Source organism: Oncorhynchus clarkii, chromosome 1 (genome assembly GCF_045791955.1).
Source record: "Oncorhynchus clarkii lewisi isolate Uvic-CL-2024 chromosome 1, UVic_Ocla_1.0, whole genome shotgun sequence".
Lineage (NCBI taxonomy): Eukaryota > Metazoa > Chordata > Actinopteri > Salmoniformes > Salmonidae > Oncorhynchus > Oncorhynchus clarkii.
Window position 1 is genome coordinate 46,179,954 of NC_092147.1, and position 25,767 is coordinate 46,205,720.

At 40.9% G+C, this 25,767-nt stretch overlaps 1 protein-coding gene across 5 annotated transcripts in view; it reads left to right on the forward strand.

The window, feature by feature from the left end:
* Nucleotides 1-2,846: 2,846 nt before the first annotated feature.
* Nucleotides 2,847-25,767, forward strand: part of LOC139407985 (ankyrin repeat domain-containing protein 27-like) — a 36,872-nt gene continuing 13,951 nt past the window's right edge. For 4 of the 5 annotated variants that reach the window (XM_071151838.1, XM_071151850.1, XM_071151841.1 and 1 more), the window contains exons 1-10: nucleotides 2,847-2,998; nucleotides 10,420-10,542; nucleotides 20,032-20,142; nucleotides 20,553-20,709; nucleotides 20,892-21,046; nucleotides 23,887-23,946; nucleotides 24,837-24,890; nucleotides 25,027-25,092; nucleotides 25,192-25,268; nucleotides 25,582-25,703. In XM_071151838.1, coding sequence (XP_071007939.1) covers nucleotides 10,441-10,542; nucleotides 20,032-20,142; nucleotides 20,553-20,709; nucleotides 20,892-21,046; nucleotides 23,887-23,946; nucleotides 24,837-24,890; nucleotides 25,027-25,092; nucleotides 25,192-25,268; nucleotides 25,582-25,703 — 904 coding nt within the window. In that variant the 5' untranslated portion in view covers nucleotides 2,847-2,998; nucleotides 10,420-10,440. Of the gene's footprint in view, nucleotides 2,999-10,419; nucleotides 10,543-10,897; nucleotides 11,088-20,031; nucleotides 20,143-20,552; nucleotides 20,710-20,891; nucleotides 21,047-23,886; nucleotides 23,947-24,836; nucleotides 24,891-25,026; nucleotides 25,093-25,191; nucleotides 25,269-25,581; nucleotides 25,704-25,767 lie in introns of all 5 variants that reach the window. The other variant, XM_071151845.1, reaches the window with a different exon arrangement.

Consider the following 25,767-nt stretch of genomic DNA (forward strand, 5'->3'; position numbering starts at 1 on the left):
TTGGGGAGAAAAATAAAATAAACACAAAGTTTCAGATTTTTGCAATGTTACGAAGATGTAAAAAGAAGCCCTTAAAATATTCTTGATATGTTCGTCAAAATGGTTAAATAAAAAATCCATGGCCTAGCATTGTGCCACAATGATGAGTATCCTTGTTTTAGATGTGAAATTCCACATATCTTGTGGAAAAATTACTTGTGTCATGCACAAAGTTGATGTCCTAACCGACTTGCCAAAACTATAGTTTGTTAACAAGAAATTTCTGGAATGGTTGAAAAACGAGTTTTAATGACTCCAACCTAAGTGTATGTAAACTTCCGACTTCAACTCTACATGAGAATGCTGTTTGTTGACTACAGCTCCGTGTTCAACACCATAGTGGCCTCAAAGCTCATCACTAAACTATGGGCCCTGGGAATAAACACCTCCCTCTGTAACTGGATTCTGGATTTCCTGACGGGCTGCCCCCAAGTGGTAAGGGTAAGCAACAACTCATCTGCCATGCTAATCCTCAACACGGGGGCCCCTCAGGGGGTGCGTGCATAGTCCCCTCCTGTACTCCCTGTCCACCCACGACTGCGTGGCCACGCACAACTCCAACACCATCATTAAGTTTGCCAATGACACAACGGTGGTAGGCCTGATCACCGACAACAATGAAACAGCCTATAGGGAAGAGGTCTGAGACCTGGCAGTGTGGTGCAAGGAAGACAACCTCTCCCTCAATGTGAGCCAGAGAAAGGATCTAATCGCGGACTACAGGAAAAAGAGGGCCGAGCACGCCCCCATTCACATCAACAAGACTGTAGTGGAGGGGGTCGAGAGCTTCAAGTTCCTTGGTGCACACATCACTAACAAATAATCATGGTCCAAACACACCAAGACAGTCATGAAGAGGGTAAAACAACGCCTATTCCCTCTCAGGAGACTGAAAAGATTTGACATGGGTCCTCAGATCCTCAAAAGGTTTTACAGCTGCACCATCGAGAGCATCCTGACTTGTTGCATCACCACTTGGTATGGGAACTACTCGGCATCCGACTGCAAAGTGCTACAGAGGGTGGTGCATACGGCCCAGTACATCACTGGGGCCAAGCTTCGTGCCATCTAGGACCTCTATACCAGGCGATGTCAATAACACTGCTAAACAGAGTCAAATGGCTACCCTTACTATTTTAATTAATTGACCCCCTTTTCTATTCTGTTTATTGTCAATGCATAGTCACTTTACCCCTACCTACATGTACATATTACCTCAATTACCTCAACTAACATTTAATAAAGATTTGAAAGAATTTGGAGTTGGGATAGCCTGAATGTTTTAAAGTTTGTCTTGTAGCTTAATTGGCCAAAGAACAGATCTATTTTGAAAAGCTATGTCTGTATTCCTATGGTTCTCATTTAAACCCATGTTAATTGTTTGCAAATTTAAAACAGTTATAGTTCATAAAGTACACATAGTATCAAAAATCGAGTCTGGACATTAGGCAGTTTGTTTTGTGTTAATAGCGTAAATCGTTTAAGCTCTCGAGTGGGAGAATAAATTATATATAGATATATAAAAATGTATTTCACCTTTATTTAACCAGGTAGGCCAGTTGAGAACAAGTTCTCATTTACAACTGTGACCTGGCCAAGATACAGCAAAGCAGTGCGACAAAAACAACAACACAGAGTTACACACAAACAAACGTACAGTCAATAACACAGAATAATAATAATAGGACTATGTAAGAAATGTAGAGTTTTATTTTGCTTTCCAAGCACACCTAATAATTTTTTTACGACCAGGAAGAATCCACTTGAACACCCTGCCAACTGGTAATTACTAGTGGAAAACTTGTCCATCATCCCTGAGCCACAACTTCCTTCACATGCTGGCCTCTGACGTCACCTACTATGGAAATTACCTTGATAACAGCATTGCCAGCAGTTAAATGCAATAAGAAAAAAGAAAGGAGGCTGCTAAGGGGAGAACGGCTCATAACAATGGCCAGAGCAGAGCAAATGGAATGGCATCAAACACCTGGAAACCATGTGTTTGATGTATTTGAATCCATTCCACCTATTCCGCTAATCATTACCATGAGCCCGTCCTCCCCAATTAAGGTGCCACCAACCTCCTGTGAATATATTAATATGGTTTTTGAACACTATAATTTGTTGCCAAGCATGATTGCTGTACTTTTAGTTTATGGTTGACATAGCTTGTTGGCCATTAGCCAATCTGTGTTTCACATTGAGATCAAGTGCCCCCAAAGATAACTGCCCCCAAAAAACTTTTTTTTTTTTGTAACCATCAATGAGGTTGCTGCACCTTCCACTATTCAGCTGCAAACTGCTCTAATTTGTTGGTAAAGATAGGAAGACCCCACTACTGAGGAGACACGAAATTCCCCCATTGAACTTTGCCATACCCCACCTAAACAAAATGGGGAAATGTTATGTAGACCAGTTAATTAAGCAAAATCAGAGCTATTTTTGCAATACAGATCAGCGCTATCCCTTTAAAGGATATGGTAGGAAAAAACATTTTGGAAGGATGAAGTCCTGAGGAGAACTAGACCCCAGTGCATTTTTTTTTGTGGCCTACATGTTTGTTGTTGTATCACACTTAAATATAGATCACGTTGTTCTGTAACAATAACTTCTGTATCTACCAAACAAATGCAACATTTCAAGCCAATACAATAGTCAGTGGTAGGGTGGGGGGGACAAACCACCTTTGACAATCTTATTCAATCAATTTATGGTGATCCAAATAGATTTCTCAGGGCAGTCATATATTATTTTAGGACCACTGGGGGATTGGTTTGCTGCGCCTGATTGGTTGACTAAACCAAATTAGCGAATGTTTTCCTCGTCATCAAGTTAGAGAGACCGGTAGTGCTGACAGCAAGGCAGGCATCAAATGGTAGACTTTCTTCTGTTTACACGGTCAGGCTTTTGAAGAAGTGCAATTTGCAATGCGATTCCGGAGTGTTTAGCAGATAAAGAGGTACGTTATGGACATAGCTATATTGTGTTTGTATGAATGTCCATCCAAGCCGACGTTGCTGTTGTTGTGATAGAAAACGTTAGCTAGCTAAAAGATGAGCAGCTAATATAACGTTAGCTAGCTAAAAGCTAGCCAATGTAAGAACACAAATATTTGGCATTGAAACCTCGACCCATGTAGATGCTGCAATCCATTTGCTATATATTGCTACGACTTTGAGTGAAGTGTTCCTCTCGATCCGGGCAGCTGTTCTGGATTAAAATTCTGTTTTGCTTGATTCCACTTTCAAAACAAGCATATGTTTGACATTGGTTGTCACTTACAGTTTATCACGGGAAATTGCTACCACATTTCACAATTTTCGGGCAACCTTGTTTAGCCATTACCTGGAAGATCTCAACATGTGGCACTATAGTATCCCTGGGGCACCTGGCCTATCCGTTGAGACTAGACGGGATACAGCTTTCGACTTTTTGTAGCAGGTTAGAATTTAACACAGCAGGTTAGGAGAATTCGGCTATGGTTAGCTAAAAACAAACGACTTTTGACGTCAATTTAACAAAAGTTGTATTCTTTCTAGCCATGTCCAGCCTATCCACAGTGAGGTCTTGGGAAGACTAATAAGAACATAGGCCGAATGATCAATTGCACATGAGTGGGTGCAGAGCAACATGTGATTTGGGCTACTTACTTGTACATCCAAAAATGGTTGAGACCGACATGGAAGTTCCCCCAAGAATGCAGAAAAAAATATATGTAGGGCCTGTCATGCTCTGTAGAATTAACTTGGCAATGGAAACTGACATACCGTTTACTCTATACTTGAATATCAAACCAAAGAATAGTAAAATAATACAGAGCTTGCAGATACAATTCAAACAGTGACCTTAATAAACCGTGAGAGTCTGATACTATTGGGGAGTTGTGGACAATTGTGTTAAATATGTATACCTCCATATACTACAGTGCACTATATAATAGACCAGTTTTTAATTTAGTAGTATTGGCCAAGGAGTCTGTAGCCTATGTGTCAAAGGTCACCAGTCTGTCTTGAGAATTCCTAGACCATGAGGTCAGTAGTGTAACCTCTGTTACCCAGAAGTAAAATTCTCTTCTCTCATGAAAGTTGGTCACTTCCTGTTTTATTGCTGGGCGGAATGCAGTAGAGCTCGTCAGCTTGTAGTCCTAATAACCAGAAATGAGTTACCTCTGGTTCGTTCAGCCATTTCTATGGGGAAAGCAAGGCAGTTAACCCTCAACAACAACGGGCACAGATGGCGTCAATTTAAAGCTGCCCCCTGCACCTTTCTGATTCAGAGGGGTTAGGTTAAATGCGGAAGACACATTTAGGTTTAATGCATTCAGTTGTGCAACTGACTAGGTATCTCCCTTTCCCCCCCAAAAACATTTTTTTTCTTTTAATGCATTTTTACAATACAGACAATTTGACTTTGTGGCTGTGGAATCTAGTGGAAATTGGTTTATCATCTGCACCCGGGCTTGAAAATCACCAGTTCAACCACTGCCTTCGTCCAATCCTGATTTGTCCAAAAATCTACGACAAAAACCCAAACCAGGAACTGTCGCTGCGCATAATTACACAATTCTATGTGTGCCTTGACAAATTTTTGCCGTTTAATCTTTCCATGAGAATTGGCCCACGAGAGCCCTTACGACTCAAATGTAATTGCATTACAGTAGTTATTCCATTTGCCGCGTTAGAGAAATGCACAGTTTCCAAAACAGTGTTAAATTGCATGCAAATGTGCCTCGCTTGCACATACAAAAGATAGACCTAGTGTACGCAGTTTAGCGAAGTTGCACCTGGCTGTATTTTGAGACGCACTTGCGATCTGGACGGAAATGTTGAATTGTAGTGTCCAATGGAAATGCGAGAGCGCATGGTGTCGTTGTGAAAACGGCCTGGTTCAACTTCACTAAATTGTGTACGGTAAGTGTATCTTTTGTATTTGGAAGATTCTTTCTCGCTTATGTGATAGGGTTTCCAAAACTGTATCGCTAGCGAGGATTAACCCCATCAGTCCCAGCAAAAATGGGCTTTTCATTTATCTGACTTTAATTTATCTACATGACCAGCCCATATATTTAGCCTCACAATTAAGTGTTTTGCCATTTCTTTTCAGGGCAACCAGGGCTACAAGTAGAACACAAAACAGTGGTATTTAAAAGCCTTTGATGAGCACAATTTAAGATGGTCATCCACAAAATTTGATTTGTGGGCACATAAAACGATATCCAGTTTTGGAATGTTATCCGTGGGATACCGAGCTAGTGATCAAAACTCTAAATGACATTATATCAATTGCAGTTATTTTATTATTCTGTTGGACAAGCACATGACATAGCCCTACTCTGCAATGTTGTTGGGAAAACGACTTTCAATGGAAACAACAGGATGGATGTTACAGATGGTGATATTGGCTGTATTGAGGAATCAAAACGAGAGTCTGACTCTGTAAACATTGCCATGGCTTTGGCAGAGGAAATTATGTTTTCTCCTATTTGTTTAAAGTGCAATTGAATCGGTAAGTTTGAAACCTTGTGTTTGAATTACAATGATTGTTTCTGCTCATCCTGGAGTCTATCAGTATGTTCAGAGAGGAAGTGAGAGGCACAACTCGCCGATAATACCGTTTTTTTTCATTGTTTCGCCCACCAAGCAAGGAGTTTTTGTATGGAGGTCAATGTGTCGAATTTGTTCAACCAAAAAATGAATGGCTTATTTGCTAGTTAAGATTTATTTGATCTAATATAAGTTTCATAATGCTTAAGTTGTTACGAGTGTACAGATATAAGTAGAACACTTGACAGTCTCAAGATAACCTTTTGTCATTCAATATTAGATTGATGTACAGCTGGGGTGTCAAACTCATTCCATGGAGGGCCGACTGTATGCTGGTTTTTGTTATTTCCTATCGAAGTGTGTCCAGTTTAAAACCTAGACAACCAAGTAAGGGGAGTTCCTAACTAATCGTTGACCTTAATTGATCAATCAAGTACACGAGAGGAGCGAAAACCTCCAGACACTCATCCCACCGTGGATTCAGTTTGACAGGTGATGGTCTATACAGTGTGACCAAACAGGATGAAAGGCCAGACTGAGAAGACGTTATTTCCCATTATCTTGAAGAGAACAGACATTTGTATTTATGCTCACAAAGGCCAGATCCCATCACCAACCCACCCAACGTGAAATGCCTGCCTTGGCTTTCCTGAAGTGGAAAATGTGCTGTAAGCCCCACACGTGTGAAGGAAGGTTACCCCCAAACAGGGCTGTTCAGACCCAGCTGACTGGTCACATGGTTAGATGGCACATTCTTCAGGGTTTCAGGCCAGCAGGCAGCATCCATCTGATACCAAGAAGGCAGCAGCACTGTGAGATGAGGGTGGAGGTGGAGCTGCTGCCTTCACGCTAAGACAGTTACTGCTTCACTATGAAGCCCAGTCATGAAGCCCATGGCATTATCATTCCTAGGATTCGTAAAGATGATGTTGATCTCAGCGTTTCAAGGCCTGTTTACGAGGTGCAATCACGTGAGTAGCCTGATGAACTGATCTTAGATGAGAATTGAATGGATTTCATACTCTTTTGTTCCCCATTTTGGGGATGATGCTCACATGTTTCTATGGTGTTTTCAATGGATTGATTGGAATCTTACATCAGAAGAACATGTGACGACACAGTGCCTGCCATATGACCTGGCTAAATCTCATATTTACAGGCATTGCGCTACACCTGCGAAAACATCTGCTAAATATGTGTATGTGACCAATAACATTTTTATATGAGATTATAGTTTTGATTCAAAAGGAGATGAGGCTAACATCTGAACATTTATAACTTGACTCAACAAGCAGAGATGTAGAGCCCCAAACTGGCACGGGTTCAATACGGGCTGCAGGTCCTGAATTTTGTCATTTTATTTTTCTAATTTACTCGGTCGGGCTTCGACCCCTGGTATCATATATACACACATAAGCCATGGATGAATGCATAGAATTACAGGTATTTAGCTTTAAACAGCTAAAAAGAATCTCTGCCTCATGCAAAAAATGTCAAATTGGCGGAAATTGGCTTTAAAACTGCAACATTTTCTCTCCGCCAACAAGATGGTTGTGAAGTGGGGATTTGTTACTACGCCGATACATAACATTATCCATCCGGGGCTTTTGTCACCTAGGACATCTGTGTGACCAGACCTTCTCAAATAATACTTGAGTACCCATGATGCAGACAAGACAGTGCACACAAAATAGACCTAGCTTATTATATACAATTTGTTGTTTATGCACAACCATGTCGTCTACAAAGCTACCATCTGCACTAGTAGCTGGGACAAAGCAGAGATCAACCAGACAAGACAATCTCCTCTCTCCTATTAGGTCGATTCAACCAGTAATGAGACTGACCTCGAAAGAAAAGTCACACCTCACCGTAATTTTTAAACATTTAATTTAACCAGGCAAGTCAGTTTAGAACAAATTATTATTTATGTTGACGGCCTACCGGGCAGAACAACAGATTTTTTTTACCTTGTCAGTTTGGGGATTCGATCCAGCAACCTTTCTGTTACTGGCCCAACGCTCTAACCACTAGGCTACCTGCCGCCCCCCAACAGCCTGTTAGTTAGATCATTCCCGTGTGTCTTTGTGGGCGACTGACTGCTTCATTGAAATTTGTTGTCTGTTGCAAGGTCTCCCAAGCATGTCATACAGAGACAAAATCTAACGCCCCACGTTGGGGGATCATACAATTATATGGTGAACCAACTTTAAGTAATTTAATTTCCCGAAAACGTTAACAAGCTCAGCCGAGAGGCAGCTGGCTGGCGAGGTGAAAAGTGACCCTGGAGAGAGAGGGACAATCTTCCTGTTGTTCCTGCTGTGGTTTAAGATGCCTCAGGAAAGAGGAGCGCGAGCTTCTGGACCTAGCTGCTCCCGTCTTTGCTTCTTTGTCCTCTGCAAGTAGAGTAGGCCTAAGCCTTTGACCAAGCCAGAGCAGCCCATAGGGCAGGAGCAGGATCTCCTGTTTCTGTAGCTTGAGGAAGCTTGATGGACACACACCACATTTTAATTGTTGCTAGGGTGCCAGTGAAAAAATGTTAGCTGGTCAGATTAGTTTCCGGTTCACAATGATTTATTTTTTCAAACAGCAATGGGTATGCAAACCAGGTTTTCCAAAAAGTTTGACGTCTTGGTTGAATCTTCGGGTTGCGCAGTTCAGTCATCGTGCACTGTTTGAATCAACATTTCTAAAGGCTTTCCCAAAATACCTTCCCAATTAACTGTTGACTGCAAAGTAGGTCTACCTGGCAGAATGAAATCATGATTTGTATCAATCGCGTGGCATTTGTTTAGCAAACTATGCCATCACATGTAGCCTACATTGTGCAGTACAAACAACGGTCTCTTGCTAGGTGCGTAATTGAATTAAAGGTCAACTAAAGACCTCAAAAGTGGTCTCCTGATGTGGTTTAAGAATTGTTGTGGACTGAGAGCAACAAGTGTGATTTTCAGTAAAAACCTGAACTCGGAAACCTGGAAAAACAAAACACAGGCCCTACTGTGCTACTGACTGTTCAAAATCGCTAAATATTGTGCAAAAGTTAATTTTTTTGTTGTTCTCCAAATAATCACTTTAAATATCATATTGTCAAGTTAAAATGTAATTGTTTGTGCATGGAGGGAAATTATAGGAAAATTTAAAGGTAACATCCGCTTTCCCTGGCCTTTATTCTTTTGAATGCGTGCCAGTAGCTTTCAGTTGGCACTGGACCGGTGTGCCACTTGCAAATTTACCTGGAATGTCAAGCCTTGCAGGGACATGCAAATGTAAAAGTTGGCTAGTCATTATTAGTATGGTTCTGTATGGATTGCAGGTACATTGTGGGAGACAAGTCAAGTCACTAAACATTTGTGCAACCAAATCACATGCCGGTGCCATCAACACTAGTCTGTCCTCTTGGCAGACACTATTGATATTGAAACCCCTCTTAGCCAACCAGCAGTTTAGTCCTAACCTACTTCACGTCAACAACTCTAATATGTGACCGACTGGCTTGGTTCAGTCTTATGTAACGAAATTTACATTGGATGAAAGTAGAGACTCAGAGCTAGAAAATGGTATATCATACACTACAGTTGAGGAACAATGGGAAAGTAATTCTGCTTTGAAAGTTCACAAACTTGTAACCTCACTTTTGAGAAAATGGCCCTTGAATGTTTTGGTAAACCTACTGGAGAGCTCTTCTTTGTCTACACCCATTCAGCATAGTTCACGCCAAGTTAATGGCAAGCTAATTACAGAAAATAGCTTACAATTGTGAGTGTGACGAAATAAAAGCAGGGCGTTCTACCTGAGGATTTTAGAACTTGGACACTCTCTCGTTGGCCTAACGTGATATCCTAATTTGACTTTGGTCCAGGCCATGTTCATCACATTACCGTCTCTGGTAGATTTTATTTGATATAGTTTGCGTCGAAGTTTATTTGTCACATGCACATAATACAGAAGATGTAGTGAACATGTTTTCATTAGGCTATAACTAGCAATACAAATGGCTCTGAGATACGAATAATATTACTACACAGCCAACTAACGTTAGCTAGCACATCTTGAAATGAAAACTACTTTTTGACAATTAGAAATGTATTATATCTGAAAGTGTAGCATGCTAGACTATCTTACCTGTATACATGGATGGACGCTTCTCCCACTCTGTCACGGTTGCCATGGTTTCCCTTTCCTTTCCCTTAGTTTGAAGATGTAATCCGGAGACAGGTGTTTTCTACAACAGCCTATGTGTTCTCTTTTTGACAATTTGCAATCAAACGGCATAATTTTCTCCATCTCCTCAGCTATCATACTTTAATTCCACTGATTTCAAAAGTTGGTCCTCCAGAAAGTGGAGAGCAACACTCAGCCAGTTCTACTACGTGATATTTTTCAAAAAAGCTGTGAGGATTACCTACACATACTGACCAGCTCACGTTATAGACAAAAGCTCGCTACATGGCAGACCAATCATCTCTCGGCATATCTCAGTCAATAATGGCATGGCTAGCGGGAAGGTTCCAGTCTTTTTCCGGGGCTAAACCAACTAGGCTTGTATTTTAACAATTGTATTTTTATTTACAGATGACATGTTTGTTATTAAGGCGAATGAAAGTTCACATGTTCCAGAAGACTTTTCTGCCGAAAAATTTATTTTGATAAAAATAAAAACGTTTACGTTCAAATGGCTCTCCTGTGAAGTAGTGACACGTGACATACGCCTAGTTTCCTGAGACGAGTCCGTTTTGGAGCAACATGAATGCATGTTTTGTCAGCTGAATTTCCTGGTATGGAACCCTTCCCTCCCACCACATATTTACTGTAAACTGTCCTCTCTTCCTCCCAGGAGCCAAAGATCCAGTTCCTTATGGCTCTGTATGATGAGAACCTCCAGAACAACCCTTTTTATCTGGCGCTGGAGAAGCAGCGTCCCGACCTGTGCAGCAGAGTGGCAGAGCTCCATGGCATCGTGAGTGACTGACAGCTATGGCTGTGGGGCTACATATAGTGCTCAGCTCAGCCTTTTACATTATGTACAGTGGGCTTCAAAATTACTGGCATCACAAAGTGGCAATGCACAAACAATACTTTAAAAAAATATAAACAATATAATTATAGAGAGAAACTCAAAATACCAACATGTGAGAAATACTGTACTTTATTAATGTTTCAATGGAACCCACCAAAATCATACAATTATTTAATACAAAATCAATTGAACCAAAATCAAGGTTTCATAATTATTGGCACTCCTCATTTAGTACTTAGTGCAACCACCTCTGGCAAGGATAACAGCATGGTCTTTTCCTGTAATGTTTGACAAGGTTAAGGAACACCTTTGGAGGGATTTTGGACCATTCCTCTATGCAGATCCTTTCAAGAGCCTTCACATTCTTGGGTTTGCGCTTATCAACTGCCCTCTTCAACTCGATTGGATTGAGGTCCGGCGACTGAGATGGCCATGGCAGAACATTGATGTTGTTGTCACAGAACCATTTCTGTGTGGATCTTGAGGTATGTTTTGGGTCATTGTCTTGTTGGAAAGTCCACCTACGGCCAAGTTCCAGCCTTCTGTCAGAGGCAACCAGATTGTCAGCCAAAATTGCCTGATACTTGGTAGAGTTCATTATGCCATCAATCTTAACTAGTGCCCCTGGACCTCTGGAATTAAAACAGCCCCAAAACATCACTGACCCCCCTCCATATTTCACCATGAGTATGAGGTGCCTCTCCTTGTATGCATCTCTGTTTCGACGCCAAACATGCTGATGCTGTATCTGACCAAAATGTTCGATTTTGGTCTCATCTGACCCGTGCACCTTCTTCCAGTCATCATTTAAATGACGTTTGGCAAACTCCAAGCTCTTGTGTCTGTGTCTTGGGGTCAGAAAGGTCTTTCTTCTGGCAACCCTTCCAAAGAGCCTGTGCTTTTTGAAACCTGGTGACCCCAAGACGCCACCAAGGCCTGCAATTCTTTCACAGTGATTCTTCGGTATTTTGTTGCTTCTCTCACCATCCTCCTCCCTATCCTGGGGGGCAAAATGCATTTGCGTCCTCTACCCGTGAGGTTTTCAACTGTTCCATATCTTTTGAATTTTTAAATAATTGCCCTGACAGTGCTCAGTGGTATATTCAATCGTTTGTGGATCTTCTTGTAGCCATTTCCAGATTTATGAAGGTCTACGACCATCTGCCTCTTTTGAACTGCCACTTTTTTTCTTTTCTTCATGGTGTTGGATGACAGAGGGATATTGCATGTGTGTTACCTCATTTTTATACCCTAGTGAAACAGCAAGTGATGTAATGGCGCAATATAGTTCCGTCTTAGATGAACTTAAATAAGTGGAATTTAATTTGGTTTAATTTTGCTAGATGTTATTTACAATCATCTTTAAGAGTGCCATTAATTGTGAAACCTTGATTTGGAGGACATTGATTTTTTAAAAATTAAATCAATAAATTATTTTGGTTGGTTCCATTGAAACATGAATAAAGTACAGTATTTCTCACATGTTGGTATTGAGTTTATCTCCATAATTAGATTGTTTATATTTTTTAAGTATTGTTTGTGCATTGCCAGTCAGGGGTGCCAGTAATTTTGGAGCCCACTGTATGTATTAGGGACTAGGCTCAGTAGAATAGTAGCTTGTTCAGACAAGCAGTGGTGATGTGGAGTGGAGCCCCACCAATATCTAGGAAATGTGCATGCAATTCTGTTATTTCATGTCACAACAATATATCATATCATCAAATAATAACATTTTATTTAAAACATTTGATTGACCTAATACAGCATCTGTGGTCGCTTTCCCATTGTATTGTTGGTTTGGTACATTTTCGTTGAATAAGGCGGCTCCAAAATGCAGCCGTTTCAGCCTCACTCTGTGCTTTCTGTGGTGGAGGGGCAGACAGAAAATGAATTACAGAGCGTAGATGTCATTGATTTTTCTGTGGTTGCGCGTGATTGTCTCAGCACCTGCTGGGTGAGCTAGCCAGCAAAAGTCCATCTTCGGTGCGTCATTGATTAATCAGCCCTAATTAACCTAATTTAATTAGGGCTGATTTCAAGTTTTCATAACAATCGGTAATCTGCCTTTTTGGACGCCGATTATATTGCAATCCACGAGGAGACTGCGTGGCAGGCGGACCACCTGTTACACGAGTGCAGCATCAAAAGGACCTTGTGGCTGCAAGGAGCCAAGGTATGTTGCTAGCTAGCATTAAACTGATCTTATAAAAAAACAAATCTTCACATAATCACTCGTTAACTACACATGGTTGATGATATTACTAGGTTAACTAGCTTGTCCTGCGTTGCATATAATCATTGCGTTGCCTGTTAATTTTTTTATTAAAAAGTAATTGGCCACATAATTCAAGGTCTTATGTCTTTGATTAAGGTCTTTTGATTGGACTGTCAACATCATAGCTGGCTAGTTGTTTACTGTTGTTAGGTTCCAATTCTCAGAGTTAAAAACTCAATGGACACTGAAAGTTTAACCAAGTTTAATTCTTCCCAGAGGGTCAATACCGCTGCATTCAGACATATATTTTTTTATACAAGCACTGATATTTAACCCTTCCACCTAGGCTGAGTTTCCTCCTACATATCTGTACAAACATTGTATATTTACTGCCAGGCAGGACACTAAGTGATACGGGCCATAACTTTTATTTCTCCCATAACGTGACCTGATCTCGACCCCCCCCCCCCCCCCCCCCCCCCACCCCCAATCACTAATCCATGGCTCTCTCCCCTTATCAATGCCTGGCACGTGATTGCTTCCCTGCACTCAATATTTCAATAGGATACCTGATATAATGTAAACGTTATACATTACCCTCTCACCCTCAGTGACATGAATAAACATGAACCCAACATCATGCACTGTTGGCACATCTTCAAGCTAGGTAGCTTAGCTCGCTGAAACATGTCAACTAGCTTAGCTATCTCCTAGCAAATAATTGTCAAACTTAGCGTTATGAAGGAAATGTAGAGAGAAACTCTTGGTTGGGCGGTATACTGTATTTTGAAATATCATCAGTATGAGTTTCCAATACAATTTTAGTGTTGGTTATACATTTTAATATTAGTACTTAAAAATGTTTTAAAAAAAAGCTTTTATAGATACCTGCAGTCAACTTGTGCACTAGGTAATAGATAAAGCAGATTATGTTCATAATTTTGCCTGTTAATAAGAAATAATCTACGCTTACTAGTTTCCCAAAACAGCTGTTTGAGCCAGTCACGTGTGTTTGTTTACAAAGAAGCACAAAGAGCAACTTAAGTGAGGTGATCAAGTTACAGTTGTATGAAATTCACTACTAATGTTTGCCAGCTATACAGCACCAGTCAACAGTTTGGACATGCCTATTCATTCTGGTGTGTTCTTTATTTTTCACTATTTTCTACATTGTAGAAGAATAGTGAAGACATCAAAACTATGAAATACCACACATGGAATCATGTGTTTAAACAAATCAAAATATTTTATATTTGAGATTCTTCAAAGTAGCTACCCTTTGATTTGATGACAGCTTTGCATACTCTTGGCATTCTCTCAACCAGTTTCATGAGGAATGCTTTTCCAACAGTCTTGAAGTAGTTCCCACATATACTGAGCACTTGTTGGCTGCTTTTCCTTCACTCTGCTATCCAACTCATCCCAAACTATCTCAATTGGGTTGAGGTCGGGGGATTGTGGAGGCCAGGTCATCGGATGCAGCACTCCATCACCGTCCTTCTTGGTCAAATAACCCTTACACAGCCTGGAGGTGTGTTTTGGGTCATTGTCCTGTTGAAAAACAAACGATAGTCTCACTAAGCGCAAACCAGATGGGATGGTATATCGCTGCAGAATGCTGTGGTAGCCATGCTGGTTAAGTGTTGTGGTTTTAGACGTGTTTTAATATGTTTTATGTACACACTTTATTTGAATATTTATGAAATGCATATTGTTATATTTGGTAGCACTTATTTGTTTTCCCTCGACTCCAACCCCATTCGATGCGTTGGAACGGATATGGGTATGGCTAGGTCTACATAAGGGTGCAATTCATTTATTTTTACTCACAAAAGCTCTGACGAAGGCTGTGAGGCTGATACGTAAGCTTGTTAAAGGGCAGTGATACTATCGAAGTGTGTTTTTTTTTTTTTTCCTCTTTTTTTCATACTATAAAATAATGCCACGGAATTCTAAGCAAATCTTGTCTGCTAAATTAAGTAGTGTATCCCACAGCCATATGATATTTATTTATTTTTCTCCTTTTTTTTCATACTATAAAATAATGCCACAAACTTTTTTTGAGTGTTGATGTTCCAAAGGTCAGTGGGTGCCGTAGAAGCCAGGAGATGATAAATGTGTTTTGTTAATTAACGGTCAATTACCGTGAGACCGGCAGTTATTTGCTTGACAATCTCCGGCTGACAATGTTATGATCGCCATAGCCCTATCTACTGCTCAGATTCTTTTAAATCATGACTTAAAAAAAACATAATCCTTTGCAACATTAACCTGTTAAAAACAGATCTGTCGCAAGGAGGGTTGTAAAAGTAGGCTAATATGCCCAATACATTATCACTGCAGATTGGCTGTGCTTGAATTGCCCTGCCAATGTTCTTTTCAGACCATTTTGAAATGTTAGGTATATGATCACATGTATAATAGATCATTTGTTGTATTACTTTTGAGGCACAGCTGAGTGAGCATAATAATTAGCTTTTTATTTTACTGGACCGATGGCCTGCATCTGATGTTCAGTTTGAGGGGTGGGAGAGAACAGCGGTGAGACTGCCTCACCTGTCTCACCGTCCCTCCGCTGTCCCTCCCTCCACTGAGAAATGAGGACAGTCTTCCAGCTGATAGTGAATTTCAAGTAAAAAAGAGACAAACCGTATTTTATGGCATATAACTGTTGAACAAATATAACACATATTATGGTTAAACTCAAATATACCAATTGATTAAAAAAACGATTTTTAAAGAAAGTACTAAAGGGAAATTCTATCATAAATAGGACTGGTGCAGTTATGTCACACATGCAGCTAACAAAAATATATGGACATGTCTGCTTTACGTAAAATTGCAACCAACTAATTGCAGCATTTCCAGCAAAAATGAAAGAAGCAAGTGGACTGTGGGAGAAAGTAAGGAACTTGTCTGTCAGCCCTGCGTTAAAGACCACAATTGGTGAAAGAAAGTATACCAGTTTCATTTGAAGAACTGTGCTATATAGATTGCAAAATAGTTGGGAAGAGATTTTTGAAGTATGATTCCATGGCACATGGTTTATGAACTGATACACAAAACAATGCTGGGTTAAAAACTTTTCAATTTCCATTATTATACAAAAGTCTTGTTACCAATAGAATGTTATATTTTATATATATGGGGGATAGAACCATCCCAGCTCTGCAGATTTTTCTGCGAAAAGAGAATAATTAGATCATTTGTTTTGGTACTGTCCATATATAGCTGGTTTTTGGTCGCAGGTTCAGGAACGGCTGAAGAATTGCAACATTTACCTCTGCAAATAGCACTGCTGGGGGATTTTTAAAAAGTCATAGTCAATCAATCAATAATATAATACTCTTCGCAAATAAAAAACTTTAACAATATGTAGAATCTATGAGAATAGAAATGTTCAGGACTTTTGTAAAACATCACAGCTGTGACAAATAGTAATAAAAACTGTTTGGTGTTCAGAGATAGATTGGAGGGGTTGAGTGGAGCTGAAGGATGGGACTAAGAACAAACAAAAGATAACTATTGTAAATTATAACCTGGGTGGTTTGAGCCTTGAATGCTGATTGGCTGACAGCTGTGGTATATCAGACCGCATACCACAGGTATGACAAAACAGTTTATTTTTACTGCTCTAATTACATTGGTAAACGGTTTATAATAGCAATAAGGCACCTCGGGGTTTGTGATATATGGCCAATATACCACGGCTAAGGGCTATGTCCAGGCACTCCGCATTGCATCGTACTTAACAGCCCTTAGCTGTGGTATATTGGCCATGTACAACACCCTCTCTGGCCTTATTGCTTAAATATACTGTGTCCGTAAAATGTGTATAGTATTAACGTGACTTTAATTAATGTGATGACTGTTATTTAACGTATCAACTAACTATGTTTAATTGTTACCAGATTGAATTAATCATATAACCATTAACTCATTAGGAATTTGGGGCACAACGTAAGAAGTTGTTTATAGTGTTACCAACGCCCAAATTCAACTCTAAAAGATATCTAAACTCAGCAAAAAAAGAAACGTCTTCTCACTGTCAACTGCGTTTATTTTCAGCAAACTGAACGTGTGTAAATACTTGTATGAACATAAGACAGCCCTTAGACAGCTAAGGGCTGTCCATTAAAATAACATCAAATTGATCAAAAATAGTGTTCATTTTGTAAATGACTTCTAGCTAGAAATGGCAGATTTTTGTTTTTATGGATGTTTACATAGGTGTACAGAGGCCCATTATCAGCAACCATCACTCCTGTGTTCCAATGGCACGTTGTGTTAGCTAATCCATGTTTATCATTTTAAAAGGCTAATTGACCATTAAAAACCCCTTTTGCAAATATGTTAGCACAGCTAAGAGCTGTTGTTCTGATTTTAAAGAAGCAATAAAACTGGCTTTTTAGACTAGTTGAGTATTTGGAGCATCAGCATTTGTGGGTTTGATTACAGGCTCAAAATGGCCAGAAACAAATAACTTTCTTCTGAAACTTGTCAGTCTATTCTTGTTCTGAGAAATGAAGGCTATTCCATGCGAGAAATTTCCAAGAAACTGAAGATCTCGTACAACGCAGTTTACTACTCCCTTCACAGAACAGCGCAAACTGTCTCTAACCAGAATAGAATCAAATCAAATATAAATACATCAGCTGATATCTCAAAGTGCTGTACAGAAACCCAGCCTAAAATCCCAAACAGCAAGCAATGCAGGTGTAGAAGCACGGTGGCTAGGAAAAACTCCCTAGAAAGGACAAAACCTAGGAAGAAACCTAGAGAGAAACCAGGCTGAGGGGTGGCCAGTCCTCTTCTGGCTGTGCCCGGTGGAGATTATAACAGAACATTAAATAGTATCCGCAAAACACCAATCTCAACAGTCAACAGTGAAGAGGCAACTCTGGGATGCTGGCCTTCTAGGCAGAGTTCCCCTGTCCAGTGTCTGTGTTTTGACCATCTTAATCTTCATTTTATTGGCCATTCTGAGATGAGGCTTTTTCTTTGCAACTCTGTCTAGATGACCAGTATCCTGGAGTCGCCTCTTTACTGTTGACGTTGAGACTGGTGTTTTACGGGGACTATTTAATAATGAAGCTGCCAGTTGAGGACTTATGAGGTGTCTGTTTCTCAAACTAGACACTCTAATGTACTTGTCCTCTCTAGTGGACTGACAAGATATGATGGCTTGTTGCACATATGGAAAAGGAGGTGTGGAAAATAGAGAGAGGGGGAAAAGGGACATTTATCGTACATTTGGAAACAACGCCCACAGTAAGCATTTACCTTACACACAAGTTGCCACCCGTTTGGGTAAGAAATGCAATGTATTTATGTGTAGATGGCTTTGTTCGTCGTCTCTGTTGAAACCAATCAATCTTTGTATGGGGAATGGCTCGATTAGTGGACAACCAGAGCCTTACACCCGAGGTCACAATGTCCTTCTTCATAGTTGTCTTGGTCTTGTGTTCAAATAGAACAGATCTTCAGATGCACCAATGGTTGTCTGAGAAGGGATTTTTTTCCCTTCCCACCTTGTGTTCTAGGACCACTTTTACATGCCCAGCTGCAGACTGACAATGCTAAGGTCTAGTCTTTATCTTCACCTTGTGTGGAGTTTCCAGTTTCTAACCATTTCAACATGTGGACCACGCTCTCACATCTTTTAGCTCTCTCTTCACATTTGCTGGTCTGCATGTTAATTCTTAGCGAGTCCTTTTAAGCACTCTAGCCGAAAAGTGCGGTTCCATCACACTGACACGCTCTTCTGACCTCATTCGGTGTGTGGCTTAGTTTTCATGTCCTTTGCACATGAACTATGTTCTCGTTAGGAATGTGATTTCAGTTTTCTATCTTAACAAAAAAATGTAATTGTTCTTCATATTTCCTACACAATGTAAAGGATGTACATTTGAAGAGCTTTCACACTATGTCAAGTTACAGTATTTGTGTTATACTGTTTTTAATGACATCACAAAATGAAAAACAATTTGACAAGATTATTCTTTAGATCCCCACTGACCATTCCTATCTTAAATATTGTTCCAATATTCACTTTTTGACATTCAGGGTTTTTGGGTTCTCAGCTGCATAAGATTTACGTGGGAGAGCGGGGGGTCTGGCTATTTGCCTTGGAGTCATGACAGTAAGGAAGCTGAAGCCTAACTGTTGTTGTTGATTAGTTTACTCCAATTATGGGAGGGGTGGTAGGGTTAGGGGAAAATAATAAAGGAAAATATTTATATTTTTTTTGTGAAAAAATAACAGTGCCTTCCTGGCACTATGGCTGCTGAATCAAGTGCATCTACCTCCAATAGAACAAAACTAATAAAGATAATTGGAGTGCAAGGCTTTATAATTGTTCTTTTTACAGAGATGTTTGGTGATCAACTAGGAATGCCTTGGAGATCAACCAATTGATCGCAATCGACGGGTTGGTGACCACTGGCCTAGGCCTATACGTTCTTTCCCAGACTCATGAATAGAACGTTTTTAGCGTAGCATAAGGTAACCAGTCCATCCAGTATTCATAATAAGATGGTACACACTCAAAGGTGATTACTAGAATTCATTTAATTTGGGAGTATAGGCCAGACTAATTATGTACCAAAGACAATTGTATAATGGCTCAATCATTATTTTAATTATCTTTTTTTGGGGGGGGGGGGGCTTGGGCTAATATAGACCTATGCATAAGCTTTAATATGCAAAGAAAACTAATGCAATTTTCACTAGACTGTAATAACCTAATAATATTTTACCAGTTCGCCAACAAGCATAGGCCTGTTAAAACTAGGCTTAATCGACAAAATACTGTTGTGAATTTGAAAGAACTTGAGTTGATTTTAAATTGCAACAAATACAACATGAAGCCGTTAGATGAATGTGTATATTTCTCCATTTACAGTGTTCGAATCATGTCCGATTTTTTTCCCTCTGGTATTAAATGCTTTAAAAGAGAAGCAGAGAGTTTGTGCTGACACTACGGTCATGGGTATTGGATTGCATGTGGGCACTGGGCAGTAGGCCATATCATAAAGAAATCAAGGCTACTTCCTGGGGCGAAGTAGCAATGTCACAGTGAGATCAGATGCTTTTTATTGTAGAAACTTTACCAATGAAACCATTGATAAATCCATTCCTAGAGTCACGAGAAACATGTTTTTTTATTTTTTTTATTTAAAACCTTGATGATGGTCATATTACTGTGCCCCCAGGTTTTGGTGCCGTGCCGTGGAAGTCTAACCCTTGGGGCGTACACAGCAGCCCAGTTTGAAACCTACGTTTTACAGCCCTCTGGAGAGGGATATCAGACTGTAGATGGGAAGGTAAGTTCCATCAGACCAGTACCACGGCATATGGAAACGCCACAGTCTCGATCCAGGCTGTATCACACCCGGCCCTGATTGGGAGTACCGTAGGGCGGCACACAATTTGCCCAGTGTCGACCGGGGTAGGCCGTCTTTGTAAATAAGAATTTGTTCTTAACTGACTTGCCTAGTTAAATAAAGGTACAATTTAAAGTATTAGCCATCTCTTGATTCTACTGTTGTATACTAGGGTACTATTGTCCTCTTCCTCTATTTTAACATGGTAAAATATGTGTTGAATCATTGGTTTACTACACCAAAACATCAGACTATTTCATATTCTCTGGCCTAACTGTATCTCTTTGGTTGATTCTACTCTGTTATAACGGAGGATATTGGGGTCTGCTCCTCCTCTTCCTCTCTGATAGGAACTGACCATCCAGGACAGCCAGGTCAGACTGGGCGCAGGGTTCCAGGCCCCAGCCAACGTGCCCATCCTGTTTGAGGAGACTTTTTACAATGAGAAAGAGCAGAGCTACAGCATCCTCTGTATCGCCAGGCCCATCGACACAGACCAAAGCCCAGGTACTGCTCTCCTCCAGAAGCCGTGAAAGTCTATTTAAGTGGGTGTGCGATTTTAGTTGATGTTGAACCAGATACAAACAGCCTACAGCCACCATCTCACTCTCACCTTCTCTCTCACTCTCACCTTCTCTCTCACTCTCACCTTGTCTCTCACTCTCACCTTTCTTGTCTCCCTCTCTCAGTGGAGGTGACCCCCAGCCCAGGCCTGTACTGTCTGAAGAATGTGGAGGATGTCCGGGAGTTTCTGGGACGCCATGCGGAGAAACTGGACAAGTTCATAAGCAGCTTCTGCCATTCCTTTAAAGAGCAGGAAAGGAAGGGACTGCGACACCACATCGTAAGCACCGTGCCTAATCCTGATGGACACTACTAGCTCACTGCTAGCTAGCTAGCAATTTCACAAGGGTCGAGTAAAACCATTTCCACGCATGATAACCTACACGGAGTGTACAAAACATAAGGAACGCCTGCTTTTTCCATGACGTAGACTGACCAGGTGATAGCTATGATCTCTTGCTGATGTGACCTGTTAAATCCACTCCAATCAGTGTATATGAAGGGTAGGAGAATGATTCTAGAATGATTTTTAAGCCTTGAGACATGGATTGTGGATGTGTGCCATTCAAAGGGGGAATGGGTGAGACAAAATATTGAAGTGCCTTTGAATGGGCTATTGTAGTAGGTGTCAGGCGCGCCCGTTTGTGTCAAACGCTGCTGGGGTTTACACGCTTAACAGTTTCTCGTGTGTATCAAGAATGGTCCACCACACACAAGACCTCCAGCCAACTTGACACAACAACTATGGGAAGCATTTGAGTCAGTATGGGCCAGCACCCCTGTGGAACGCTTTCGACACATTATAGTATCCATACCTGACGAATAGAGGGGAAAAAGGGGGTGTAACTCAATATTAGGGAGGTGTTCCTAAAGTTTTGTACACTGTATACTGAAATGCATAGCTAGTGCACTCATTTCTAATGTGATAGATACTATACTATTAATACACATTGTACTGTATAAGACAGAGTAACATAGTCCGAGCCAAAGTTATTGGAATCCTTGAGAAAGCTGAGCAAAAAATACTGTGTAAAATAAGTGCAAATACTGAGCTCAATTGTATGCTCCAAAAATTGGGAAATTATTTACTGGGTAAAGTTCATGATGCTGTTGACCTTAACAAGGGCCCCAGGATGCAAAACCCACCACTGTTGTGCTTGGCCAAAGAGCTCTATTTTCATGTCATCTGACCATAGCTCCGGTTCCAATCCAAGTGTCAATACCTTTTAAGCAAACTCCAGGCGTTTACATTTGTTGGATGATATGAAAGTAGAGCTCTTAGTCCACGCACACCAGTAGTGTTTTGCATCGGAAAAAAATATACGTATACAGAAAAGAACCCTATAAAGGTGGTGGATCTTTGATGTTCTGGGGCCATTTCCCTTCCACTGGTCCTGTGGCCCTTTTGAACTTTATAGTAGAACTTTACCCAGTACCAGGACATTTTAGCCCAAAACATGGTTGCCTCTGCAAGGAGGCAAATATTTGGCCGCAAGTGGATCTTCCAGCAAGACAATAATCGCAAGCACAAATCAAAATCCACAAATACATGGTTTGACCACAAAATCAACATTTTGCAACAGATAGCACAGTCTCAGGACTTGAACCCCATTGAAAATGTGTGGTTTGAATTGAAGAATGCAGTCCATAAGTGCAGATGAAGGATATCAACAATCTGGAACAATTCTGTATAAAGGAAGGGTCTAAGATCACTCCCAATGTGTTCTCAAATCAAATTATATTAGTCATATGCGCTGAGTACAACCGGTGTAGACCTTACAGTGAAATGCTTACTTACGAGCCCCTAACCAACATGCAGTTTCAAAAAATACGAATAAGAGATAGAAGTAACAAGTAATTAAAGAGCAGCAGTAAAAAATAAAGACTATATACAGGGGGGTGCCAGTACAGCATCAATGTGCGGGGGCACCGGTTAGTTGAGGTTGTATGTACATGTAGGTAGAGTTAATTAAAGTGACTGCATAGATGACAACCGAGAGTGGCAGTGGTGTGGAGGGGGCAATGTGAATAGTCTGGGTAGCCATTTGACTAGATGTTCAGGAGTCTTATGGCTTGGGGGTAGAAGCTGTTTAGAAGCCTCTTGGACCTAGACTTGGTGCTCCGGTTCCCGCTTGCCGTGTGGTAGCAGAGAGAACAGTCTATGACTAGGGTGGCTGGAGTCTTTGACAATTCTTAGGGAATAGGTTTTGTCGTGCCCGCTTCACAACTGTCATGGTGTGCTTGGACCATGTTAGTTTGTTGGTGATGTGGACACCAAGGAACTTGAAGCTTTCAACCTGCTCCACTGCAGCCCCGTCGATGAGAATGGGGGTGTGTTCGGGCCACTGTTTCCTGTAGTCCACAATCACCCTCTTTGGCTTGATCACGTTGAGGGAGAGGTTATTGTCCTGGCACCATACAGCCAGGTCTCTGAGCGCCTCCCTATAGGCTATCTCGTTGTTGTCTTTGATCAGGCATACCACTGTTGTGTCATCGGAAAATTTAATGATGGTGTTAGAATTGTGCCTGGCCGTGCAGTCATGAGTGAACAGGGAGTACAGGAGGGGGCTGAGCAACCACCCCTGAGGGGCCCCTGTGTTGAGGATCAGCATGGCGGGTGTGTTGGTTCCTACCCTTACCACCTGGGGCCGGCCCATCAGAAAGTCCAGGATCCAGTTGCAGAGGGAGGTATATTGTCCCAGGGTCCTTAGCTTAATGATGAGCTTTGAGGGTACTATGGTGTTGAACGCTGAGCTGTAGTCAATGAATAGCATTCTCACATAGGTGTTCCTTTTGTCCAGGTGGGAAAGGGCAGTGTGGAGTGCAATAGAGACTGCATCATTTGTGGATCTGTTGGGGCAACATACAAATTGGAGTGGGCCAAGGGTTTCTGGGATGATGGTGTTGATGTGAGCCATGACCAGCCTTTCAAAGCACATTATGGCTACAAAAAAAATGGGAGCATGCAATATAGCTCAGTATTTGTAAATTACATTTTTTCTGTTTTTTTTGCTCAGCTTTATCAATGGTGCCAATAATTTTGGACCGGACTCTATGCGATATATAATATTTATTCTGCTGTGACCACTGCTCTAACCTGTGACTGTCCTCTCCCCTCAGGACTCAGTGAATGCCCTTTATACTAAATGTCTTCAGTGCCTGTTGAGAGACTCAAGCCTGGTAAGTACTGTAGGAACATGACTGTTAGATTGTCGGGTTGCCAACTATTTTTCAAGCAAGGTAGCCATTGGTTGCTCCATTTGTCGCTAAAAGTGACTAGATGACGTTATGAAGTAATAGCAATGTCATAATGTTATTTTGCACATAAGAAAATAACAAATACTTATGCTGTCCCTCAGTCTCTCATGCAATGCTAAATTCTCCAAAGCAAAAATTAATAGAATGTTTGAAGGAGAACAAAAAGGAATAAATTAATTTGTATTTCAAAAATTAATTTTTGTTTAAATGTATGGTAGCTAACTTATTTAGAATTATAATTTTTTTGCATGATTTAAAAAAAAAAATTATGCTAGAGAGCTCTATCATTTAACAATAAGGAACAATTTAAATGAATTTCTCTCGCTGCAGCAGCAGAGAGGGAGTTGAGAGGCTAAGAGTGGAGAGAGACGCGGGAGGGAGCGAGAGAGGTGGGGGAAGGTGCACACGTGCAGCAGCAGCTGGTAGAGAGGTAGCAGTGCTCAGAGCAGCACAGCTAGGCTCAGCCAAGTGGGCACACACTCACACAAATAAGGAAGTCACTAAATCAACCAAAAGTTGCTGGGGTAGCCTTGAATAGTAGCTAAACGTGTTGCTATACTCTTTAACCAATAAAAGTAGCTGGAGGGGTCTGAACGCGCTAAATCTAGTGACAAAGTTGCTAAGTCGGCAACACTGCCTGATTATCTACATCGCGAGTCATGTTCAGTTCAGTAGGTCACACTGTAGCAATGTTTTTTAAATGTTTCTTATTGGACACGTTCAGGTTTTCCATTTCTACGTGCCTACTGGACCACGACCCAGTTGTCTTTCCTGAGATATGAACCAGATTGGTTATACCTCCTGTTTTTCAGAAAGTGCTGGCCAAACAGGAGCTCCAGATGACTCTCCTTAAACAAGCGGTGGAAGTAAGAGAGAATTCCGTCTATTGTGTTGTATTAAACATTTGAAAACTGCCCTACGGAGTAGTTGTGTGACGCTATAATGCTTCATGTGTTTTTATGAAATGTTGTCAGTATACATATTTTCTGTTTTATCTTTCAGATGTATATACATCATGGTATCCATGATTTAATCTTTAACTTTGTGGGAACTCTTGAAGCCAGCCAGGTCTGTACAGTATTTTATATTACTGTCAGTCTTTTTATAGCCTCAGAATCACCATGCGGTAAAGGTTAATGTCCATGTTAACTATCACTGTTTCAACAGGATTCTGCCTTCAACAAAACCACCAGAGGTCTGCAGGACCTGCAGCAGAAAGACTTGGGGGTCAAATCTGAATTTAGGTTGGTCGCCTTTATGCTTACAGTCCAAAGTAACCATATACAGACATCGCATTATACATGCTGGACGAGAAACTTTGCAAGTCTGCATACAACACAAACAAAAAGGGGCCACACCACCATATCGCTCATATACCACTTCTAATACAAACTGATCATCATATCGAATAGGTCTGATATAAGAGAACCTGTTCCGTTGTCTATAGACTATAGGAGTATGTTTGCCTGTCTCATCCAGTATCATTATCACCTAGTGTGTCCCTGAATCCTACTATAGTATCAATACCCAGTTGTATTTCCCTATTACCAAATACAGTATAAATATACCCCGGGCCAAGAGAGAGCTGAGCCAGTTGAACCACTGCACCTCTCCTCTACACAAGCTGCTCTGCCTCAGAAAGGTGGGACTCGCCATCATGCAGTCCCCCAGCAGCTCAGGTATACCATCTGTCTGTCTCTTGTCTCTCCAGTCTGCATTTCATGTCACATCGGCAGAAGTTTA